Here is a 24,947-nt window from a genome sequence, read left to right as displayed (position 1 = left end):
GGTAGCACACACCCTCTGCAAGTTGCTTTATAGCCAATGCGTAGCACATTTTAATGCAGAGAATGACCCATCTAGAGATGGTTCTCTTCTGCAATGCCAGACCTTTCTCCGCACCCACATAGCCAACAAAGAGTTGATCAACCACCAAAACTCTTCAGTACGATCAAGGTAGAACCCCAATGCTCTTTTTGGGTCCAGGCTGTGTAGTCTCTCTTCTGCCTTAAAAGGATGTGGGGGCGCATAATAAACAGGCTAGGTGACGGGTTGGCCTACATGGAAGGGCGTGACCACTGTAAAACGGAAGCCCAGGTGCGAAGCACCGCTTTATCAGGATAGATGGGAAAGGTAGGGTGGCTTAGAAGACAATGCCTGTAGCACAGTCACTCTGCGGGCAGATGTAATGGCCACAAGGAAGGCTGTTCTTAATGTTAGAAGCCTGAGAGGATAACTGAAGAGGCTCAAAAGGAGCTCACATGAGAAATGTAAGAAACAAATTTGAATCCCATTGGGACATGATGAATGGTGATGGAGGAAACATGTGGGCAAGACCTTTAAGGAACCTTTCAACAATAGGAGACCTAAACCAAGAGGGTTGGTTAGGTAACCTCAGAAATGCAGATATAGCAGACAAATAACCTTTGAGGATGGCCGAAGCAGAGCCCTGTTGGGCCAAAAAAATGTATAAACAAGAGGACCTCAGAAAGATGGGCAGGGAGGGGATAAACAGCTGTCTATGCACCATGCCAAAACTTTATGCCAACGACAGTGTGACAGGTAAGCAATAATGGATACCAGAAGGCGCAATATTTTTATTGTGGTCTTTTATTTTTTTTATTCTTCCACACTTTCTTTATCTTTATCATTTCTCTGAGGTTTTGTCTGGCTGTCAGATGGTCTTCCTTTTCTCTTCTTGGTTTTTTTAACTGTGTTCTTATCCGTTCAGGTTGTCATCTCTGAATTCAGCAGAGGAAGATACCAAAAGAGGGAGAAAAGAAGTAGCCATTTTTAGAAGGTACATAGGTTGCTACTTGATACAACTTTTCCCTGTCTTCTTTCTCTTCCTCTTCTATGTGTCTTTCCTTTCCCTGCTTCTCCTGTCTCCTTCGCAAGTGCAGTTAGTGAATGTTTACTTTCCTTCTCGTTTTAGACGAAGTTTCCTCTCTTTCTTCCTCTGGTGGCTAAATACTGGCTTATATATAAACTTCTTTATCCTATTGGTTAGTATAGTGCCGACCCCTCTTCCCCGTGCATTCTTTGTTTTCTTTATTAGTGATAGTGAGCCTTTTATTGTGTTCTCCCCCCAGATTTATTATCCAGTGCATTCATGGTTGGTATCCGCTTTTCTCCACCCTTCCTCCCCATCCCCAGTACACACCCCGTACCTGATTTGGCCACATTCTTCCTAGAACGTGGCAGGCTCCAGTGCATCCTCTCCCTCCTCTGTCTCATGGGTTCTCTGTAACTCCGACTCCTGGTCGCAACTCTCCTCCGTGCTGCAGCGGCTCACCCTCTCCTGGCCGCAACTCTCCTCCGTGGTCCAGCAGGTCACCTTCTCCTGGCTGCAAATTTCCTCCGTGCTGTAGCGGCTCACCGTCTCCTGTCCGCAACTCTCCTCCGTGCTCCCGCTTCTCTCCGTCTCCTGGCTCCCCTCATTCTCTCTCTGCTGGAACCCCGTTACGGCGTTCCTTCCCCTCTTTTACGCTGTTCACCCTTTCCGCGTTTTCCCAGCAATGGGTGTTTTGAAATAGCCCCGCCTCTTTCTCCTCGGACACCCCAGTGCGAGGATGCCGCAAAGTGCCCCCGGGGTACTTCCCTCACGGTCCGGCACACGGCATCCTACCACAGACAGGCATATAGAATTTTGGTGGAGGAATGCCTGGCTGCCAAGATAACATTACATACTTTCAGCGGAAGGCCAAAAGCTGTCAACTGCTGCTGCTGCTCAATCTCCACACAAGAAGGCATAGACTGGACAGGTTCAGATGGAGAACGCTTCCCTGCTGCTGTGACAGAAGATCCTCTCAAAGGGGCAGGCTGATCAGAGGATCAAAGGCCATGCTCAATAGCTCAGTATACCAGACTCTACATGCCCAGTACGGAGCCACAGGGATTTCTTGGGCACGGTCGTTCTAGATCTTCTTGAGAACTCTGGGCAGCAGTGGTATGGGCAGAAAGGCGTACATGAGGCCTGGGCTCCACTCAAGACTAAAAGCATTGTCGAGAAAGTGCTGCATTGGAAACTCCAATGCTCAAAATTGCATACATCGAGCTTTCTCTTTGGAGGCGAAGAGATCTAACTAAGGCTCTCCCCACTGCTAAAAGAGACCTTGCGCTGCCTCCTGATGGAGATGCCATTTGTGATCAACGAGGCATTGTCGGCTGGGTTCGTCCACTCTAGCGTTCAGAGAGCCAGTTAGGTGTTGAACCACCAGGGAAATGCCCTGATGTTCCAGCCATGTCCAGAGGCACAGAGCCTCCTGACAAAGGGTTCATGACCCCACTACGCCCTGCTTGGTGCAGTGTCACATGGCGGTGTTGCTGTCTTCAAACAACAGCACTACTTTCCCTTGAGAGAGGGTAGGAATGTTGTCAATGCCAGTCTGATCGCCCTGAGCTCCAAAAGATGGATGTGGAGCCCGGATTTCGCCAGAGACCAGACACCTCTGATCTCCCCTTCGCCCATGTGGCCGCCCCATCCTAAGAGTGACGCATCTGTCACTTCTGTCAGATCTGGTTGTGTAAGTAAGAGGAATCTGCCTCTGACACAATTGCGGTTCAAAAGCCACCACTGCAGATCTTGCGCAGTTCCCTATGAGATCTGGACCATGCTGGAGAGATTCCCCTGATGCTGCGCCCACTGGAACTTCAGGTCCCACAGCAGAGCCTGCTTATGCCATCTGACATGTCTCAGCAGGAGGATGCAGGAAGCCAAGAGGACCAACAGCCTCAGTCATTCTCACTGAAATCCAGGACAGAGGCTGACACATCGGTATCGCCCAAAACTGCACTGTGTCCAGAACAACTCTGATGAAAGGAAGCGTCTGAGAGGAAGTTAGGTGTGACTTTGGCACATTTATAGGTAAGCCCAGCGAATGCAGGAAGTCATCTGTAGTCTGGAGGTGGGAGACGACCGCTTTGGACGAGCCTGCCTTCAACAGCCAGTCATCGAGGTAGGGGAAGACTGAAACCCCTGACCTGCGCAGATGAGCCGTGACTACTGCCATCACCTTGGTGAACACCCAAGGGGCTCTGGTAAGGTCAAAGGAGAGCACTGTGAACTGAAAGTGATCGTGTCCTACTGTGTACCACATGTAACATCTGTGGGCAGACAGGACAGGGAATATGGTAATAGGCATCCTGCAAGTCTAACACTACCATCCAGCGTCCAGGGCAGATAGAACCTGAGCTATACTGAGCAATCTGAACTTCTTCTTGAGGAAGAGATTGAGGGACCGAAGGTTTAGAATACAGCAGAGGCCCTTTTCCTTTTAGGGCACCAGAAAGTAGCAGGAATAACAACCACAACCTACTTCAGGCACAGGGACCCTCTTCTTTGGCTCCCTTGGCCGAGAGAGCCGTAACCTCTTCACAGAGAAATGCCAGGTGATCCTCTGTCATCCGATCATAGGATGGTAACATGGATCGAGTGGTAGTCTTGAAGGGGAGGGAGTAGTCCCTTCGGACTATTTGCAAAACCCACCTATCTGACGTGATGGACTGCCAGAGAGGCAGGTGATGGCGAATACTGCCTCCATCTTGTCCCTGGTGAAGAAGCTTCAGACTAGGAAGGTTTGGAGGCTGCTGCAGTAGCGGGTGGGGTGTAGCGATGGACTGGCTAAACCGCTGGCTCCCTGATCCACAAGGATGTTGGATCCTATGTCCCTGGCCATGCAGAGGCTGGGCAGCATGAGTGGCACATTGGCTGGAGGGGATCAGATGTGGCTGGGCGCCCCTTCCATAGCCACAAAACGGGCGAAAAAGTAGACTGAAAGGGGTGAGGGGCAGCTGCGAGGCCCAAGGACCTGACCGTAGCCTGGGATTCCTTAAAGCACTTGAGTGCAGAGTCTGATTTGTCTCTGAAGAGACAGACGCCATTAAAGGGCATGTCCATAAGGGTGGAGTGGACATTCCCCCTGATGTCCTTAACCAGGTGTGGTGCCTCCAGACCACCGTCGATGCACCTGATCTGCCTAGTGAGTTGGTCGTATCCAGCCCACATCATATTGTTAACTTCGCTGCATCTCTCCCATCAGCAACAGCTTGGGAGAGAATGGCCCAGGCCTTCTCCGGGACCTGTGGCAGCACCTGTGTCCATAAAGTATGAGTGTAACAGGCCAAAAGGCATGCAGTGTTCACAGACGGCAAAGCCAGGCTAGAGGAAGAAAACCTCTTCTTCCCAAGTTAATCCAGCCTCTGGGATTCCCTATCCAGAGGTGCCGAAGGGAACGCGCCCAGGGACACAGAGACTTGGATAACTAAGCTCTCAGGGGTTGAGTGCTGTGTCAGGAACACTGGGTCATTTGGAGCAGGTCTTTGGTGAGGGAAGATTGTCCAGTTCTGAGTTCTGGGCTGGGTTCTGAGTTAGGTCCCCAGAAGGACATCAGTAAGGGTTTCATTAAAGGGCAAAAGGGGGTTCAGAAGAGGAAGCCGCAGGCTAAAGCACCTCTATTAGGAGGTTAGTCCTGACAGCCACAGAAGGCAGCTTGAGGCCCAGGATCTCGCCCACTCTTTGCACCACCATTGGGTAGGATGCTCCCTCCTCCGTAGCCACGATGGGTGGAGGAAGCATGCCAGTATCAGAAGACGTGTCCAGACCACTGGCCAAAACCAGGTGTGTCCGACAGTCCTTGGGATGTTCTAGCTGGTATTCCAAAGAGTCCAGCAGCCCTCCCAATCTTCACCGTACCCCAACTCAGAAGAATAAGGGTCAGGACCCGCCCTAGGAACAAGGTCCCTGTCGAAGTCCTAATCAATGTCGGTGATGTGGCTCCGTGACGGAGTTGGCAATGAGGATGGGGTCAACACCACCCATGGGCACAGGCTGCATTGACATTGGAACTAGCGTCATGGAAGACAGCGGTGGTACTATCGATGCGAGTTATGATCCAGCAACCAATCCATGGGTGCCACCCCACCCAAGCCGAGGCCAAAGTCGCCTGTGTGGAACCCGAGGGGTGCCCCTGCTGACCCCGTGGGGACCGAGGGAGTTCCAGTGGAGTCAGACTGCCCAAATATGAGGTATATGACCTCATAAAACTCCCGGAGTTGGACAGGGGTCGCCCCAGCTCCTGGAAACACGGTGAGGTGAAGAGCCGACCCAGACGCAAGCTCCGAGGATGGAGGCCCTGGAACTTTTCCCTCGTCTCGCCAGACGGAGTAAAGTTCTTCTTTGACTTCTTTTGTGCCTCGACTTAACTGACTGTCTTAAGGACTTGGATTGAGATTATGAAAATGGCGGTTCCTCCTGACCGAGATTGGGAGCAATGGAGAGCCGAGCACCAGGCCGCAATGAGCAGGCTTTCAGGTTCATGGCCCAGCACTGGGAGCACGACTTCAGGTCATGATTGCACTCCAGGCACTACAGGCACACGAGGTGCCGATCTGTCATGGACATCGTCCAAAGACAGGATCCGCAGGGCTTGAATCCGTTCTTAAATGATGACATCTTGACACACCGGGAGTGTAGACACTCAAAAATCTTCGACAAAAAGTAAAAAAAGACCAGTTAAAAAGTGACTGAGGGGTAGCTTTTTTTTTTTTTTTTTTTTTTAACGGATCTGCGCCAGGTAGTGTGGAAAGAAATGAACTGACGTCCGCACGTCAGGGTTGAGCCTATATAGGTGTCCTGCAACGTCATATCCACCTGCAGGACACTGATGACAGTCACAAAGCGCTCAAGAAAAATGTACGGATCCAGACTGATGCCTGGGGGAAAGTTCTAAGATAAGGAATTCTGAGGTAATCTGCAACTAGAAGTCTCTATCTGATAGAAAGGAACTTATGTCAGCACGTAGGGGTGACCCTTACATGAAGCGAAGATCTATCACTTCTGGCTCGGTACGAAGTCAGAATTAGACAGTGGTACCTATAGGTGCACAGGAGCATTGCTAGAAGTATTCATCTGATCTCATCTGGCGTCTGAGAATATTGTGAAGGTGAGGAATCTGCAGGTAGAAGCATCCATCAGAAATTAATCTCCACAAACTAGTTTTACAATCACCATTATAAAATTTATCGATTCTTGACATCACTGTTCCGTACACTGGGGCCAGCTGTTAAATTACAGTGAGTTTGTGCCATTCAACATATTCCGAGAAAAAAAATGGCATTAGATGCACTAAAATTATTTGAGTCATCTGCGACTTTATTTTTATCGAACTAACATTCTCAAGTTATTTCTCATCACCCTACCTCCACTGCAATCAGCAGTTAACACAGCCAACACATTCAACCCCCTGCAAAAAAGGAAGATCCCAGGCTGGCCCGCAGATCAAAAGCCTACTACACACCTGCAATGCCTTGCTCAATCGCATGAATGGAAAATCCCTCTTCTCCCCTGAAGTAGATACCACCCCCCCTCAGTCCTAAACACAACAATTTCCCCTGATTGAATCGAGGTGATGACCCATTGCCCAAACTGCAACGGGCAGAGGGAAAAGGTGAATGAACACAATGGCAGATCAATATATGGAGAGAGCTGGATCAAAGCCAAGTGTATTGTGCATTTTATTTTTGTAAAATTTAAAGGTCTTGGCTAACACCTGTCCAAAATAAATCAACACTTTAGAGACATGAATCAGTTTTTTCCCTTTTATTATTTCAATGAGGGAGAAGGGTGATGGTGCTCAGATATTGGCAGCTCTGTCACCTACAACAGCATTGTACTTTTCAGAAATAATATTAGAGCTGAACTGAATTTTATAACTGGAAAATCTTTACGGGTCTGCTTTCTCAGACCCATAGGTGGCACATTTTAACATTCAAGGTCAAGTGCATTAGAATATCACTGGAATGCCTCAACATTAAGAATACCTGCAGATTCCCATCATATTTCCTAAATAAGAGAAAAATAAATTATTGTAGTAACCTCGTAAAACACAAACTTTTTTCTTAACATATGTTACTTTTCTAGTAGTGCCTTTCTCAGATTAATGTCTGTTGTGTACCTCCTCTGCTCTATGGGAGGATCCCAATTCAAACAATAGTTTCAGGAGTCACAATGTAGTTAATACAAAAAGGTGCCAATCTGAAAACAAATACTCAACCTTCCTCTAATAAAAGCTCAGCAACTAAGTAGCTACCGTATTCTATGTATGTCTTCAAAATCTTTATTGTTTCATAAAAACGGCAATACATTATATAGCACAAGGCTGGTTGACATAATTATGCAATCACAAAAGATTCACCAGCTGGCATACGCTTGGGCAAGATCATCACGTACCAACTACATTGATCAAATATAAGGTTATCCTCAAGTTATAGCACACACTGGTTTGTGGAATCTGTTTTTTCCTCTGTATGTATATAGTTCACAAAAGGAACCTCACTCAAATATTTATTCCTCTAGTTCTAGACCAATGTGATTGTGTTCTTAACTTCACTTTTGTCCTAAACCTGGGCCCACCATAGTTTAAAGGAGGGTTTCACTAGTTAAATCATTTTGAGAGCTGGGGTAGTTCTAAGTACTAATAACGTGGATGTACTATGCGAATTAGGCAACATGACCTGAATAGCATGTACTGTGTTACCGGAAGCCAGTGGTGTTTTAGGGAGGGAGACATTTACATGACTCGGGGATCGAATGGTCCTTGGGCAAGTGTGAATCCACACGAGTTAACTAACTTTGTCATTGTTTTCAGAGTAGAGTATTCTTTCAATTTAATATATGGAAATAGATCACCTTCACCAACCTTCAAAATTTTGCTTGTACTAGTAAAATCAAGAAAGCAGCAATCCAAATACAAATGTACTGGGAAAGAAGCAGGGGAGGAAGTTTGCCACTGGCATTCTACAAAGCTTGTGGTGATCACATTTACTATTAGTTAACAGTGTATAAGACGGTGGAGGAAGTGAGCATCACAGGACAGAAATCGGCTATAACTATGCCAATCCCATACCAGGAATGGATTAATTTATTTAAGACAATTGTTAGCCTATATTGTTGATCAATTTAGAAAAATACATACCTCGCAAACATTGTGGCATGATGCACTAGTAAAATTAAGTTACCTTTTTCCAACACCAGGTGCCAGGCAGGGGTGCCCTTTAACCTCACAACATGCTGTTTATTCTTTTTCCCATGGGCCACAAGCAGCAAAGCACTGATCAAAAGTAGTGGGATACCAGCAGACAATGCCGAATTCCTCCCTTATGCCTAGGATGTTATGATGACATACTGTCACACTATGCAGTTGATAAGGGAATTAATGGACATACTGGAAGGCATTCTCTTTGGTTTTGGTTAACATAACGTGGTAGAAATGTGAAGCTTTGCCCATGAATGAATGGATGGATCTGAGTTTAGTACAATCACTGTAATACAAGAGCACCTTCATAGCATCACTTTTTTACAGATTCATTTATGTACTGTTTTGTAGGTTTGCAAAAACAGTGGCAATTCAATGGATAGATTCATAAGTAAATATAACCCTTTAGGATCAAAATCTGGATACATAAGCATAAACACACTTGTTTCTTTGTACCTGTAAATATGAATCTTCCAGTAACAAAATTGCAAAACTCGCAGATACTGCTCAATTAGTTAATTTCCTCTGCAAATATCACCTTTCGTATTAGCTACTGTAGTTTGCGGAGAGCAACTGTTGGAAAGATGGGTCGATAATCAAGAACTATACCTAAGCTGCTGGTTGGTCAGGGCATTAATCTTGTTAGCATGACTCTCCCAAGTCCTCCGGTTAAAGATAGTATAGTAGGTGTACTAAAAATGGATGTCTATTTTGTGAATACTCTATGATAGCTTTCAAATTAACTTCTCTAGCTGTGGAAGCGAGGACTGTAAGGTTAAGAGACAGTTAATAAAATCTTGTACTGCTCCCTGAAGAGGAACAACTCCTATTGTAACGGTAGTTAGCCAAAGCTTTCCACTTTACTACAGCATGCTCTTGCAGTAGGGCATTACACACTTCTTTACAAATAGCATTACAACCAAGAAGATGTTTTAAATATATACATTCTGAGATTCAATGTGATAAGTCATAAGACTCTCTGACTATATTTGGATTTACATGTTTTCCTCCCAGTTATTTATCAAGTCTGCCTAATCTGGTGACTTGCTGAATGGATATAATGCCATTTCTAGTGAAAAGAAGAAACACAGTTGACATACGTTGTGCAAGACCTGGAGGAGTAAGCATAGGGGGAAAGCATAAGCAAATGTCTCTGATCAATCAAACCACAGAGCATTACCCAGTGACTGGGGCAGTGGGAATCTGGAGGTAGAACATAGGCATTTTCTGATGCTGCAAACAGATGTCCACTTGGTTAAGGATTTGTTAAGATGCAATTAATGTGTTTCTTGATGATTAATGCTCAATAAGTCTGTAGATTCATTTTTCAACCTAGCAGACGCTCTGACTGAACATGGATATGATGTCACAGTCCAAATGTTTTTAGCTATCCCAGATAGCTGAAGGTAATGTGTGTTTTTCAAGTTTTCATTAGTAAAACATTGTTGCCATCTTGTCCATGCATGTTAAGACTTTTTGCATAATAACATTTGAAAAGGTTTGAAGGTTTGTGCCATCTTCTACAGACTGAGATGCGGCTTCCTTCTGTACCACTTGGGCTGTAGTATTACGTTTGTCAAGTGAACACTTTCTGCCTCCAAAACCATATAGGATACATCTGCTGAAATGGTAATAGGCATCCAAGAGTCTGCAAAATGACTTGCGTAATACAATAATATATTTTGTCTGTGGGCTACTCAAACAACATCTCCCAAGCCCCAGTTGCTTATGAGCTTTGGCTAAGCGCTGTTGCATAAGGGACATTTGGTATGTGTGATGCCAACACATCCAAAAGTTAAATCACCTTCCTCAATGTCAGAAACATAATTTGTCACTTCTGAGATTGGATTAGCTTTTGCTACAACAGAGTTGAGGGTTGATCCTAAACAGTTGTGTATCTGTCATACCTGTGGATATGATTATTTTCTCATCCGTGGAGAACCCAAGATTTGTACCAAAACATTTATCAGTTACACCTGTGTGACCCTTTTTTTCGCAAGGCTACCAAATGTTACTAGGTCTCAACTGCAACAATTTAGCATGGCTTACTGCTGGCATTTCAGTCTGCAATGTCAGTGTACTCAACTGGATGTCTATGTACTCATGTTTACCATGTCACTCTCTCAGTATAGCAAGATCAAGAAATACTGGGGAATATGGGCAACGTTGGTCTATGAAAGTTGTTTGTAAAGCTCATTGAAGACTATCAAGTGCAACCAAAGCCAAATACACCACACATTTCAGAGCTGCACTCCAAAAGTTGAAGTACTGATCTTTGGATTCGAGTTGTACATTATTTTAATTTCAATGGTTTTATTACTAGCTTTTGGCAAAAAACACATTATATGCGTTTCGATACACCTGCTACAAAACCTGGCTCTCTTTTAGGCTGCACCAGAAATAGCTTAACTATATGGGCTCTTGGAAAGCTGCTTTAAATGTGCTCTCTAGTTGAGGAATTCTGGACCTTATGTTCAATGAGTTTTTTTAATTCTCTCATATGGATTGCCAACAAATATTTAGGTATTGGAAGGAAGTGTAATATTCTCCTAGTACTGTTGAGTATCTCAATCACAAAAGCATATTCCTATTTCTTTGTCTGCACATTTATTTATACTGAAAATACTACCTTTTGGATGACCAAAGATAAGAGGATGTCATTAGGGCCTGGGGTCTATTAATGGCAAAGGTCATTCATTGGAGCATCAAAATTCAAGGAGGGGAAGGCTCAAAACTACTCACAGGCTTTCATTTCTTTCTGTGGCTGACCGCATGGAATGGTTATCTGCCATTGAGGATCTCGTGACTGTACATGTAGTTTTTATTTTCTATATTTCCTATTTGTGTTTCTATGGGAGTAGGAGGAATGATACCTGGGCTTTTTTTCCAAAACAAAAACATCATTTCTTTGAGTTTTTTTTTCTTTCTTTTACACAACTTTTGTTGTGAGTCAGTTGTTGATGATGTAGAAGTATTCTTTTGAGGTAATTTATATTGAGAGAGTCTGGGACACATCAAGTGTTTACCTCCTTTGGAAATTGAGCCTCCTTTCAAAGTTGATTCTGTTGAAAGAGGAGCTCTTTTCTGAGTTGTCTTCACTATGGAGTCAATCTCCTCCCATGATCGATCTTCATTTTGCATTCAGACTCTGGTGATACAGTCAAACCCAGTGGAAGGACTGGTATTTGTTCAGGGCTGCTGGTGCTGAAAATGATAATACACACAGCTCATGTGGAGATTATTGTGGGTGGACAAGGCATTTTTAAATTATGCCCTTTGCTTCGTGAGAATCCAAATGGATCCAACCCACTTTGGCCACATCAATTTTCATAGATGTTCCTGCCCACAATCTCTCGCTGCTCCCTTACGTGCATTCTTCAAATTGCTATTCGAAAGTACCTTGCTGTGACTCCCTTTGGGAGTAATTCACTCAGTGTCCTTTCCTCAGGAGACAACATTTATTTATATACCTAAAAGCTTAACACGTCAAGCAACATGTTTGCATTGTTCCCAATGGGAAATAGGAAGTGCACAAAAACATTTTAGTTTTAGAAGCCAACTGATGCATTTTAGTCGACACTGCAAATGGTAAGCTTTGAGCACCACTTTCAGAATGCTATTTTTCAACGTTAAATGTTTTTTGTTTAGCACTGTTGCATTCTATGTCCAAATTGCTGCTCAAAACTGTTCTTAAACTCACCAGAGTCCCCAACTATTGTCAAATTGAAAACCCAGGCAGTATATACACAGAGAGAAAGCAAACACAAGCTGCACAGCACCAAAGTGGTGCATGGATGTCTCTAATGAAGATGGAGAAAAGGCATATCCTTTATGCACTTTAAGGGTGGATAATCAATATTGAAATATAGTTTATAGTAATATAAAGGAGCAAAGGCTATTTATGGTAATAGTATAGGTATTTATATATTTACATAGGCTTATCTGGTAATAGTAGAGAGATTTAGAGATACAAATTGTATGTTCCTTGTCCCCTTGGTATTCCCTTAGAATGGAATGTTCTAACAGTTAGGGAGAAGAGGAGGCATTAGAATGTTGGGGACTGTGGAGAAGATGGCTGTGTAGAAGATGGTGTGTGAAGAGCTGATGAGGAAAAGTGGAGAAGGAAATAAGGACACACTGAAGGAACAATTGACTGATCTCGTTATAACACTGGCCACGAGCTGTGCGTAAGGGGGCACCTTCATCTTCACCCCTTATCGATACTCCTCATCTACTGTAACTTTTGGCATTTGAAGGTACTGTGCTGTGTGTGTTCTTAATAAATTCAGGCTCGCTGGGTTTTTAAAATTGCCTATAGAAACCAAACTGGAAGCAGAGCTTATACCCATTAATCAGTGATCATTTCTGTGTGGCACCATCTCTTAAGTTAATCACACGCAAGCAAAGAAATTCTGTTTAGTTATCACAGAATAGATCGATACGCTTGAAAGAAACACTGTTCATCTCATCCGGACCGTATTTATGGGCGGCGAACATTTCTGTGTGGTACCTTAATTTACTTCACATCACGTCTGTTAAGATATCTTACAAAGAACGATGGAGAACTCCTGTTTGATTAACCACAGAATAGATCAATACGCTTGAAAGAAACACTGTTCACCGTATTCAGACCGTATTTTTGTGGCAGCGAACATTTCTGAGTCATTTCCTCACATAAATCAGTCACGCACAAGCACAAAATATTAATCATTCTGGCGTACCCATTGCGAGACCTACATAACAATCGACGGAGATTTTCTATTGCTGCTTCCCACAGAATAATCTGAGCACACGTTGTAAATGTACTCTAGGCCACACAGTACGTTGAAGCATAAACGCGGAGCCTATGCGCCCCTTGATATTATTATGTGCAGTATAATCTTCTCAACTATCGTACCTTAAAAATACGTCGGATAGAGTTTCTTCAAGCAATTCGGAAGCTAGCTTTCTTACACGTTCTGCACATTCCACAAGTTTCCTCAACTGTTTCCTGCCGTGCAAAGACCGTATTCACATGAGACTTATTTCTATTGCTGGTTTTCCACAGAATATTCGGAGCACACGTTGTAAATTTACTCGAGGCCACACAGTACGTCGAAGCATAAACGCAGAGCCTATGTGCCCCTTGATATTATTATGTGCAGTATAATCTTCTCAACTATCGTAACTTAAAAAAAGAAAACGTCGAAAGCGCCTCTACAAGCAATTCGGAAAGTGTCTCTTCAAGCATTAGCTTTCTTACACGTACTGCACATTCCACAATTTTCTTGCCTCGTATTCACACAAGACTATACAGCAAGCACAAAGATTGTAACTGAACCTCAAATTCAACCGTGTCTGGGCATATTTAATCAATTACCTTTCAAAAAAAAGTATTCCTCTCAGAAACAGACTCGTCCCTTGACGATAACCCCACCGGTACTGCTTCTTCCTGGTGGAGTGCCTCTTGGGAAATATGAGTGTTGTCCCAGGTTCTTTCCTTTAAAATACAAGAAACACTAGACCGGACTTCATCTATCCAGACTATATTTTCTAGGCATAGTACATTTTTATACCAAGGTTATTCATAGGTATATGTGATTATTATCTTAGTGTTGCATGTGATATTTTCTTGTTGTTTCATTATAATAATGGCTGCAGCAGGTATGTCACAACCCATTCCTTTTTTAAATGAGTCAGGAGAACCTAATGTGCCATGGAAAGAGTGGTTTAAAATATTTGAATCCCACTTAATTGCCATTGGTGGGGATAAATTTAACCCTATCAGGAAACAACATGTACTCCTACATAATTTAGGCACGCATGGCAGAAAAATGTATGATTCCTTACCTGAACCTGATATCCCAGAAGGTCAAGTGCAAGATGATTACGTGACAACGTATACCAAATTAGAAAAACAATTTGGGGATAGGGTTAATGTCGTTCTAGAGCGTCATGAATTTTTCTGCCGTATTCAAGGCAAACAAGAGAGTGTGGTTAATTATGTGGCTGCGTTGAGGGGTTTAAGTACTTTATGTAATTTTGGGGATCTTAACGATTCTCTGATTAGGGACCAATTGGTACGCTGCATAAGCAATGTGAAAATTCAGGAAAAATTACAAAAGCAACCAGATCTACAAGAGGCAATCGAGATTGCAAAATCTATTGAGCATACTGCTCTTTGCCTACAAGAAATTAGGTCTTCCCACTTCCTCTGATCAATTTGCTGAAATTAAAGAAACCATAGAAGAAGAGAAAATGATGAAGATCAAAAACGGGGGTACACAACTCCAAAAACTCAACACTCCAAATGCAGGTCTAAAATGTTACAGTTGTGGCAGCAGCAATCATTTGGCAAATTCTACCTCCTGTCAAGCCAGGTCAGCCATTTGTAGGAAGTGTAACAAAAAGGGCCACTTTGCTAGAGTGTGTAGGGATGTTTTCAAAGTTGAGGGACCAATGGAGTTTTTAAAAAATCAGATGAACCCCATGAAGTTAAAATGATTATACTTCAGGTTAAGAATGAAGAGGTCAAAGTTTCCCAATACCCTGAGTGTGAAATTTCCATTTATGGCAATCTTGTAAAAGTTTTCGCTGATTCTTGCTCACCATTCACAATCATAAATGCTTCAAACCTTAGGGAAATTTCTGAAGGTAATAGTCACATTAGTTAATCCGGACATTAATCCCAAGGGATACAGTAAAGATCCTATTCCCCTCAAAGGCATGTTCAAAGCCCTTATTTCATTCAAAGGTCGGAATACAGTGGGGAAAAATGTATGTAGTTGAGGAGGGGTCTTGTTTATTGGGTTGGCAACATCAGAAAGAGTTGGGAATCAAATTGGATCCTAACAATCCGGAACAAGTCTTACTCATTGACAAACCCAACTCTAGTGATGTGATTTTACGGGAATTTACAGAGGTTTTCAGCGAAAAGTTAGGTTTATTGGTGGATTTCCAACATAAAATTAAATTAAAACCCAAAGCTATACCAGTGGTACATAAAACCAGGCAAATACCTCATCTATTTAAAGATCCTCTTAAGAGAGAACTTGAGAGATTTGAGTCCCTTGGAATCATCAAACCTATTGAAAGTTCAGAATGGTTATCCCCCATTGTGATTGCAAAAATAAATAATAGTAATGACATTAGGGTGTGTATAGATTTAAGAGACTTAAACAGGAACGTTTGGGTGGAAAGACACCCACTTCCTATAATTCATGAGATATTGAGTACGATGGGTGAGGCGGTATGTTTTTCTGTTCTAAATCTTTCTAGTGCCTACCATCAAGTTGAGCTACACCCTGATTCTAAATGGCTCACGGCTTTCACCACACCTTCAGGATCATATATGTTCAATAGAATGCCATTCGGATTTGCATCTGCCGCTGCTGTTTTTCAAAAGATCATGCAACAAATTTTTGTGGATTCCCCTAAGACGCTATGTTTCCAGGATGATATATTAATACATGGAGCTACGGTAGAAGAGCATAACGCAAATTTAAGGAGGGGACTCGAGAAATTAAAAGAAACTGATCTAACTTTAAAGAAGGAAAAATGTCAAATTGGGGTAGACTCTGTAGATTATTTAGGACACACCATCTCAAAAGATGGTTTCAAACCTAAAACCTCACTAGTGGAAGCTGTAAGAAAAGCAGAGGCACCCAAAAATAAGGAAGAACGCAAGTCCTTCCTGGGTCTAGCTGAATATATGATGAAGTATGTTAAGAACTTCTCAGAGTTATCATATGATCTTAGAAAATTATTAAAAAACCACATCCCTTACAAGTGGACTGAGTGCCAAGAATCTGCTTTCCGAAAAGTTAAACAGGCCATACTAGCTGCACCTTACCTGTGTACTTTTAATCATAAAAGAAGGACCATTCTCACTACAGATGCTAGCAAATTGGGATTAGGAGCTACCTTGTCTCAAATTATTGATGGAAAAGAAAGAATTGCAGCCTTTGCTTCAAGAGCATTAAGTAAAGCAGAGTCCAACTATTCAGTCATCGAAAGAGAAGCGCTAGCGTGCTTCTGGGCTATAAATAATTTTACGTTTTTCCTTTGGGGTACACAATTTACTATACGCACAGACCATAAACCATTAATATATGTGTTCTCCACTAAAGGAGTTTTCAATTGTACCCCAAGAATTGCGAGGTGGGTTTTAGGTCTTGAGAGCTTTTGTTTCAAGGTTGAATATCTCTCGGGAATTAAAAATTTGGCGGCAGACTTCCTTTCGAGAGCCCCATTAGACGTAAAGGAAGAATATCTGACCTCTGAATTTCCCATAATGGTAGTTTGTACACCCTCCATCAGCAAGGAAGAATGGAAATCAGCTTATCAGAAGGATAAAGCGTTGACCTTGGATCCTCAGAAGGATGGCCTGAATCTAGGCAAGATCTGGATGAAGCTCTAAAAAAAACTATTGGGAAGTAAGGTATGAAATAAGCGAAAATGGAGACTGTGTTTTCAGAAAGGACAAAATAATACCCCCTGCAGGTTTAATAAATAAAATCATCAGCCCAGCTCATGAGGGCCATGTAGGCAGAAGTCTAAGTCTTGTGTTAGTGAAAGATACTGGTTCCCTAACATGGATTTGAGGATTGAAAATGAAGTTAAGGAATGTATGAAATGTGCACTCAGTGACAAGTCAAGATTGATTCGCAAAACACCAATATCACCTGTGGTTATACCAGATAAGCCTTGGTCCAAACTCGTGTTAGATATTATAGGACCTATCAACATGAAAGGGGTAATCAAGCGTTTTGCAGTCTTGTTAATTGATTACCACTCAAGGTGGATAAATGTAAAAATGGTAAACCAGATTACTACAGAATCTGTTATTAATTTCCTAAAGGATGTATTTGCAGTTGAAGGCATACCAGACACATTGATTACCGATAACGGAGTTCAATTAACTTTATTAACAATGAAGAATTTTCTTGCCTCTCTAAATATAAGACACCTCACTACAGCCCTATATTGCCCTAGGGCGAATGGTCTTATTGAAAGAACCAATTGCATGGTTAAAGAATGCATCCAATTAGCTAGCATTAACCACTTAAATATTGAAGAGGCCATTCATGACATGTTATGGGCATACCACACGACGCCAAACTCTGTTACAAAAATGTCTCTGTTTTCAGCTCTTAAGGACAGGAAACCGTGTACTAAATTCTTCCCCTCATAGTTAGGAGGAGGAGAAAAAAGTGAGCTTATAACATCCCAATTCAAAATTAGTGTAGCCTCTCATCAAAATAGTTACAAAAAAAGATATGATATCAAGCATGGTACGAAACAACAACAATGGAGGGTGGGGGAAAATGTGTATATCAAAAATCCTGTGAAGGGGTCAGGTTTCCATATAAGAGACACAAAATTTATGGGTCCCTTTAAAATTGCTAAGGTGAAAAACAATGTAATTGTGTTGGAAAGTGGTCAGTGTTGGAGTATGGATATAGTTGTCAAACAACCACCAGCTCTTGAGAGTAGTGAAGAAGATTCAGAAGGAGATAATGGTAGTATGGAAGACCAGCAGAAGCGAGATATCGGTAAGGAGAAAGAAGATGGTGAAAAGACTCACAAAAGGCGAATCACACCTTCAATTTGGCAAAAGGAGTATGAAGTTAATTCTGGAGTATGAATGTTTCATCTAGGTCACGCGCAAATCTCCTTGAAGGATATGGAAAATGTCACTTACAGTGTACATCTGTTCGGGCCATTAGTCGTTGCAGATTCACATGCTGTGCACATCCCGCCATCTGGTGTTGGGCTCGGAGTGTTACAAGTTGTTTTTCTTCGAAGAAGTCTTTTCGAGTCACGAGACCGAGGGACTCCTCCCATTTCGACTCCATTGCGCATGGGCGTCGACTCCATCTTAGATTGTTTTCCCCGCAGAGGGTGAGGTAGGAGTTGTGTATGCTAGTAATAGTGCCCATGCAATGGAGTGAATGCGTATGTACATAATGAAGTTTCAAGTAATATATTTACAAATGTTTAAGATCTACTTCTAAACGGCTACAGGCTCCCGGGGAGGCGGGTGGGCGCATGTGAATCTGCAGCGACTAATGCCACGAACAGATGTACACTGGGTAAGTGACATTTTCCGTTCGATGGCATGTGTAGCTGCAGATACACATGCTGTGCATAGACTAGTAAGCAGTTATCTCCCCAAAAGCGGTGGTTCAGCCTGTAGGAGTTGAAGTAGTTTGAAATAATGTTCTTAGTACAGCTTGACCTACTGTTGCTTGTTGTGCAGTTAACACATCTACACAGTAGTGCTTGGTAAATGTATGAGGCGTAGACCATGTTGCTGCCTTACATATTTCGTTCATTGGAATATTTCCTAGAAAGGCCATGGTAGCACCCTTCTTTCTGGTTGAGTGTGCCTTTGGTGTAATAGGCAGTTCTCCTTTAGCTTTAAGATAGCAGGTTTAAATGCACTTAACTATCCATCTAGCAATGCCTTGTTTTGAAATTGGATTTCCTGTATGAGGTTTTTGAAAGGCGATAAATAGTTGTTTTGTCTTTCGAATTAGTTTTGTTCTGTCAATGTAGTACATTAGTGCTCTTTTGATGTCTAATGTATGTAGTGCTCTTTCAGCTACAGAATCTGGCTGTGGGAAGAACACTGGTAATTCTACCGTTTGATTCAAGTGGAACGGTGAGATTACTTTTGGTAAAAATTTTGGATTGGTCCGTAGAACAACTTTATTCTTGTGTATTTGAATAAATGGTTCTTGAATGGTAAATGCTTGAATTTCACTCACTCTTCTTAGAGATGTGATGGCAATTAAAAATGCTACTTTCCACGTTAAGTATTGCATTTCTCAAGAGTGCATGCGCTCAAAAGGTGGACCCATGAGTCGTGTTAAGACAATGTTGAGGTTCCATGAAGGAACTGGTGGTGTTCTTGGTGGTATAATTCTCTTTAGGTCTTCCATAAACGCTTTTATGACTGGTATCCTAAACAATGAAGTTGAGTGCGTAATTTGCAGGTAAGCTGAAATTGCCGTAAGATGTATTTTAATGGAAGAGAAAGCTAGTTTAGATTTTTTCAAATGTAGTAAGTATCCTACTATCTCTTTTGCAGATGCGTATAAAGGTTGAATTTGATTATTATGGCAGTAATAAACAAATATTTTCCACTTATTTGCATAGCAGTGTCTAGTGGTAGGTTTTCTAGCTTGTTTTATGACCTCCATACATTCCTGTGTGAGGTCTAAGTGCCCGAATTCTAGGATTTCAGGAGCCAATTTGCTAGATTCAGCGATGCTGGATTTGGATGTCTGATCTGTTGTTTGTGTTGTGTTAACAGATCTGGTCTGTTTGGCAGTTTGACATGAGGTACTACTGATAGGTCTAGTAGTGTTGTGTACCAAGGTTGCCTTGCCCACGTTGGTGCTATTAGTATGAGTTTGAGTTTGTTTTGACTCAACTTGTTTACTAGATATGGAAGTGGGAGAGGGGGAAAAGCGTACGCAAATGTCCCTGACCAGTTCATCCATAGTGCATTGCCCTGAGACTGATGTTATGGGTACCTGGATGCGAAGTTTTGGCATTTTGAGTTTTCTTTTGTTGCAAATAGATCTATTTGTGGCATTGCCCACATTCTGAAGTAAGTGTTCAGTATTTGGGGGTGAATTTCCCATTCGTGGATCTGTTGGTGATCCCGAGAGAGATTGTCTGCTAACTGATTCTGAATCCCTGGAATAAATTGTGCTATTAGGCGAATGTGGTTTTGAATCGCCCAATGCCATATTTTTTGTGTTAGGAGACAACTGTGTTGAGTGTGTTCCTCCCTGTTTGTTTAGGTAATACATTGTTGTCATGTTGTCTGTTTTGACAAGAGTGTATTTGTGGGTTATTATGGGTTGAAATGCTTTGAGCGCTAGAAACACAGCTAACAGTTCTAAGTGGTTTATATGAAACTGTCTTTGCTGAATGTCCCATTGTCCTTGGATGCTGTGCTGATTGAGGTGTGCTCCCCACCCTGTCATGGATGCATCTGTCGTTATTACGTATTGTGGCACTGGTTCTTGAAAAGGCCGCCCTTGGTTTAAATTTATAATGTTCCACCATTGAAGCGAGATGTATGTTTGCCGGTCTATCAACACCAGATCTAGAAGTTGACCCTGTGCCTGTGACCACTGTGATGCTAGGCACTGTTGTAAGGGCCGCATGTGCAACCTTGCGTTTGGGACAATGGCTATGCATGAGGACATCATGCCTAGGAGTTTCATTACTAATTTGACCTGTATCTTTTGGTTTGGATACATGGCTTGTATTACATTGTGGAATGTTTGGACTCTTTGTGGACTTGGAGTGGCAATTCCTTTTACTGTGTTGATTGTTGCTCCTGGGTATTGCTGTGTTTGACACGGCAGAAGGTGTGACTTTGAGTAATTGATTGAGAAACCTAGTTTGTGTAGGGTTTCTATGACATAATTTGTGTGTTGTGAACACAGTATTTGCGTGTTGGTTTTGATTAACCAATCGTCTAGGTACGGGAACACATGTATTTGCTGCCTTCTGATATGTGCAGCTACTACTGCTAGACATTTTGTAAAAACTCTTGGCGCAGTCGTTATTCCGAATGGCAACACTTTGAATTGGTAATGTATCCCTTGGAATACAAACCTTAGATACTTTCTGTGTGAAGGATGTATTGGTATATGGAAATATGCATCCTTTAGATTCAGTGTTGTCATGTAGTCTTGTTGTTTGAGCAGTGGGATTACTTCTTGTAATGTAACCATGTGAAAGGGGTCTGATTTGATGTATGTATTTAATATTCTGAGATCTAGTATAGGTCTTAGAGTTTTGTCTTTTTTGGGTATCAGAAAGTACAGTGAGTAAACTCCTGTGTTTAGTTCTTGTTTTGGTACTAATTCTATTGCCTCTTTTTGGAGCAATGCTTGAACTTCTAATCCTAGAAGATGTATATGTTGTTTTGACATACTGTGTGTTTTCGGTGGGACTGTTGGAGGGAATTCGAGAAATTCTATGCAATAACCATGCTGGATAATTGCTAGTACCCAAGAATCTGTTGTTATCTCCTCCCAATGTTTGTAAAATTGGCTTAGTCTTCCCCCCCACAGGTGTTATGTGATGGGGATGTGTGACTTGTAAGTCACTGCTTATTTTGAGGACTTTTGGGGCTTTGGAATTTTCCTCTATTTTTTTGGAATTGTCCCCCTCTATATTGCCCCCGAAAACTTCCCCGCTGATATTGGCTTTGGTAAGTGGACCTTGTTTGTGATGTTGTGGTTTCTGTAGGTTGTCCTCGAAACCCTCCCCTAAAAGGTGTTTTGCGAAATGTGCCTCTGCTCTGCGGGGAGTAGAGTGCGCCCATGGCTTTTGCTGTATCAGTGTCTTTCTTGATTTTATCAATAGCAGTGTCGACTTCCGGCCCAAAGAACTGCTGTTCATTAAATGGCATATTTAGCACGGCTTGTTGAATTTCCGGCTTGAAACCTGACGTGCGCAGCCATGCGTGCCTTCTTATTGTTATTGCAGTATTTACTGTCCTTGCAGCCATATCTGCTGCATCCATTGAAGACCGTATCTGATTATTAGAGATACTTTGTCCTTCTTCCACCACTTGTTGTGCTCTTTTTTGGAACTCCTTGGGTAAGTGTTCTATCAAATGTTGCATCTCATCCCAGTGAGCTCTATCATATCTTGCCAAAAGTGCTTGTGAATTGGCAATGCGCCATTGGTTTGCTGCTTGTGCTGCAACCCTTTTGCCCGCAGCATCAAATTTGCGACTCTCTTTGTCTGGAGGTGGTGCGTCCCCCGAGGTATGAGAGTTCGCTCTCTTACGAGCTGCCCCGACAACTACTGAGTCCGGTGTTAACTGGGTTGTAATATAAACAGGATCTGTTGGCGGTGGCTTGTACTTTTTCTCCACCCTTGGAGTTATGGCTCGGCCTTTAACAGGATCCTGAAAGATTTGTTTTGAATGTTTTAGCATTCCTGGGAGCATAGGTAGTCTTTGGTATTGGCTATGAGTGGAGGATAGCGTGTTAAACAAAAAGTCATCCTCAATTGGTTCGGAATGCAAGGTGACGTTATGGAAAGCAGCTGCCCTTGCGATCACCTGTGTGTAAGATGTACTGTCCTCAGGAGGGGACGGCCTGGCAGGGTACGAGTCTGGGCTGTTGTTCGATACTGGAGCATCGTAAAGGTCCCATGCATCGGGATCATCTTGACTCATGGCAGTATGAGTCGGGGAGTGCATCAGTGGAGGAGTTGCTACTGGTGATGTGTGCACTGATGGTGGTGGAGACGGTGGTGGAGTTGTTTTCTTTGCCACCTTTGCCTGTGGCTCCTTGTCCTTTTTTTGAAAGGCAAGTTTTCTTTTTATTTTAATTGGGGGAAGAGTGGTTATCTTCCCTGTGTCTTGATGAATGTGGAGCCTCCTTTGAGTGTAGTCTGGCTCTACAGCTTGAAGTTCCTCTCCAAATCTATGTTTTTGCATTTGGGAGGACAATCCTTGTTCCTCTGTATAGGAACCTGTTTTCGGCTCAGAGGCTGGATGTTTCGGAACCGAAACTTTTTCGGACGTCTTTTTAGGCTCCGAAGAAACCTTTGTAATTTTCGGCGTGGTGGTTTCTCGGTGCCGAATTTGTTCGGTGCCGCTGTCACGGTGCCGAAAATTCTCAGAGCCGATGTCTCGGGTCCGAGATTGCTGTGTGGCGGTATCTCGACCGGAGTCGGATGACTTCGACACCAGCGTGCCCTTTTTCGGTGCCTTGGTTCGGTCACCTATTTTTTGGGTTAAGCCATGGCCTGTTGGCGGTGGCGTCCCCTGGGCTTTTGTTGACTTCTCGTGAGTCTTATGTTTCGACGTCTTACTCACGGTTTTCGGCATTTCTTCGGCTTCGAGCTCTTCCGAGTCCGACTCTTGGATAGAGAAAGCTTCCTCTTCCTCCTCGAAAATCTCTTGTCCTGTCGGCGTCGACGCCATCTGCAGTCTTCTGGCTCTTCAGTCTCTTAACGTCTTTCTGGACCGAAACGCTCGACAGGCCTCACAAGTATCTTCCTTGTGCTCTGGGGACAAGCACAAGTTACAGACCAGATGCTGATCCGTATACGGATACTTGTTATGGCATTTTGGACAGAAGCGGAATGGGGTCCGTTCCATCAGCCTTGAAGTCGCACGTGGCCGGACCGACCAGGCCCCGACGGGGGATCAAAAAAACCCCGAAGGGCCACCGGAGCTCTTCAAAATTCGGTGTTGATCTGTTATAACTAACCCGATACCGAACGCAAACAATACCGACGTTTTTTCCGAGATTCTAACTAACTTTCCGACCCGAAACACGGAGCGAAAAGGAACACGTCCAAACCCGATGGCGGAAAAAAAACAATCTAAGATGGAGTCGGCGCCCATGTGCAATGGAGTCGTAATGGGAGGAGTCCCTCGGTCTTGTGACTCGAAAAGACTTCTTCGAAGAAAAACAACTTGTAACACTCCGAGCCCAACACCAGATGGCGGGATGTGCACAGCATGTGTATCTGCAGCTACACATGCCATCGAACATATATATATATATATACACATATATATATATATATATAAATATATGTGTGTTGTAATATAGTTTATAGTAATATAAAAGAGCAAAGGCTATATATGGTAATAATATAGGTATTTACATATTTACATAGGCTTATCTTGTAATAGTAGAGAGATATAGAGATGCAAGTAGTATGTTCCTTGTCCCCTTGGTATTCCCTTAGAATGGAATGTTCTGACAGTTAGAGAGAAGAGGAGGCTTTAGAATGTTGGGGACTGTGGAGAAGACAGCTGTGTAGAAGATGGTGTGTGAAGAGCTGATGAGGAAAAGTGGAGATGGAAATAAAGACACATTGAAGGAACAATTGACTGATCTCGTTATAACAATCATTAATTGGTCTAAATCTAAAATTCACTCTACAAGCCCTGCTTGAAGCATAAGGTTTAAGGTTCTGCTACAAGAGTTGTTGGAGCATCACACCTTGGTCGAAAACTGACTGCACAAGGCCAGCTTGCAGCAAATTGCTTGAACACATGTGGGAACTATTTCTGTAACAGGCGTCCCTCCTCTTGACATCTGACAAAAACCAATCAATATCTGTTCCTTAATGAATTTAGACTTCAGTTTCCTATAGTGCAAGTACTGTGTAATGATCAAATGGCAGATCAAATGTTTGTCAACGCTAGTGTATAGAATGTTAAGAGAAGGCTTCTTCTCAGAGTTACAGGCCTAGTGTACTGAGGAATATAATCTGAAAACACCAACGAAAACTGCAAAAATGGCATAAGTCAAACATTATAGGAGCTATCTCACACTGGTGCTGAGAAATTAGGCAGGGATAGAGTTGAAAAGCTTCAGAAAGGGAACTCTACCTGTGAACATAGCCTTGAAGTAATCACTTGCGGATGCCATCATAGCCCGGTGAACAGGAAATACTTCTTCACCATCTCCAGGTACCAGTGTCACATCGCACAGCAAGCCCTCTATACGTAACTGGTCAAAGCCCTAAAACAAAGTGCAACATAAAATGGACATTTTAACAATGCCTACACAAATACAAGCAAACAAAATGCACATCGAGAATGGCTTTAAATTTGTGTAATATGTAATGAAAAATGTCATTTAAGCAAGCAAGGTCTTCTACAATCTGATAAATGAAAGACGTTCAGGATGAAAATAGTTTCGCTAAAGCAAT

The 24,947-nt window shown here is 42.8% G+C and overlaps 1 protein-coding gene across 4 annotated transcripts in view; it reads right to left on the bottom strand.

The window, feature by feature from the left end:
- Positions 1–24,947, bottom strand: part of KLHL13 (kelch like family member 13) — a 368,477-nt gene that overhangs the window by 130,703 nt on the left and 212,827 nt on the right. For all 4 annotated transcript variants that reach the window (XM_069212540.1, XM_069212539.1, XM_069212538.1 and 1 more), the window contains one exon: positions 24,625–24,757. In XM_069212540.1, coding sequence (XP_069068641.1) covers positions 24,625–24,757 — 133 coding nt within the window. The remainder of the gene's footprint in view (positions 1–24,624; positions 24,758–24,947) is intronic.

This window comes from Pleurodeles waltl, chromosome 2_1 (genome assembly GCF_031143425.1).
Source record: "Pleurodeles waltl isolate 20211129_DDA chromosome 2_1, aPleWal1.hap1.20221129, whole genome shotgun sequence".
Classification (NCBI taxonomy): Eukaryota; Metazoa; Chordata; class Amphibia; order Caudata; family Salamandridae; genus Pleurodeles; species Pleurodeles waltl.
Note: the sequence above shows the minus strand (reverse complement) of the source record. Positions and strands in the feature narration are given on the sequence as shown.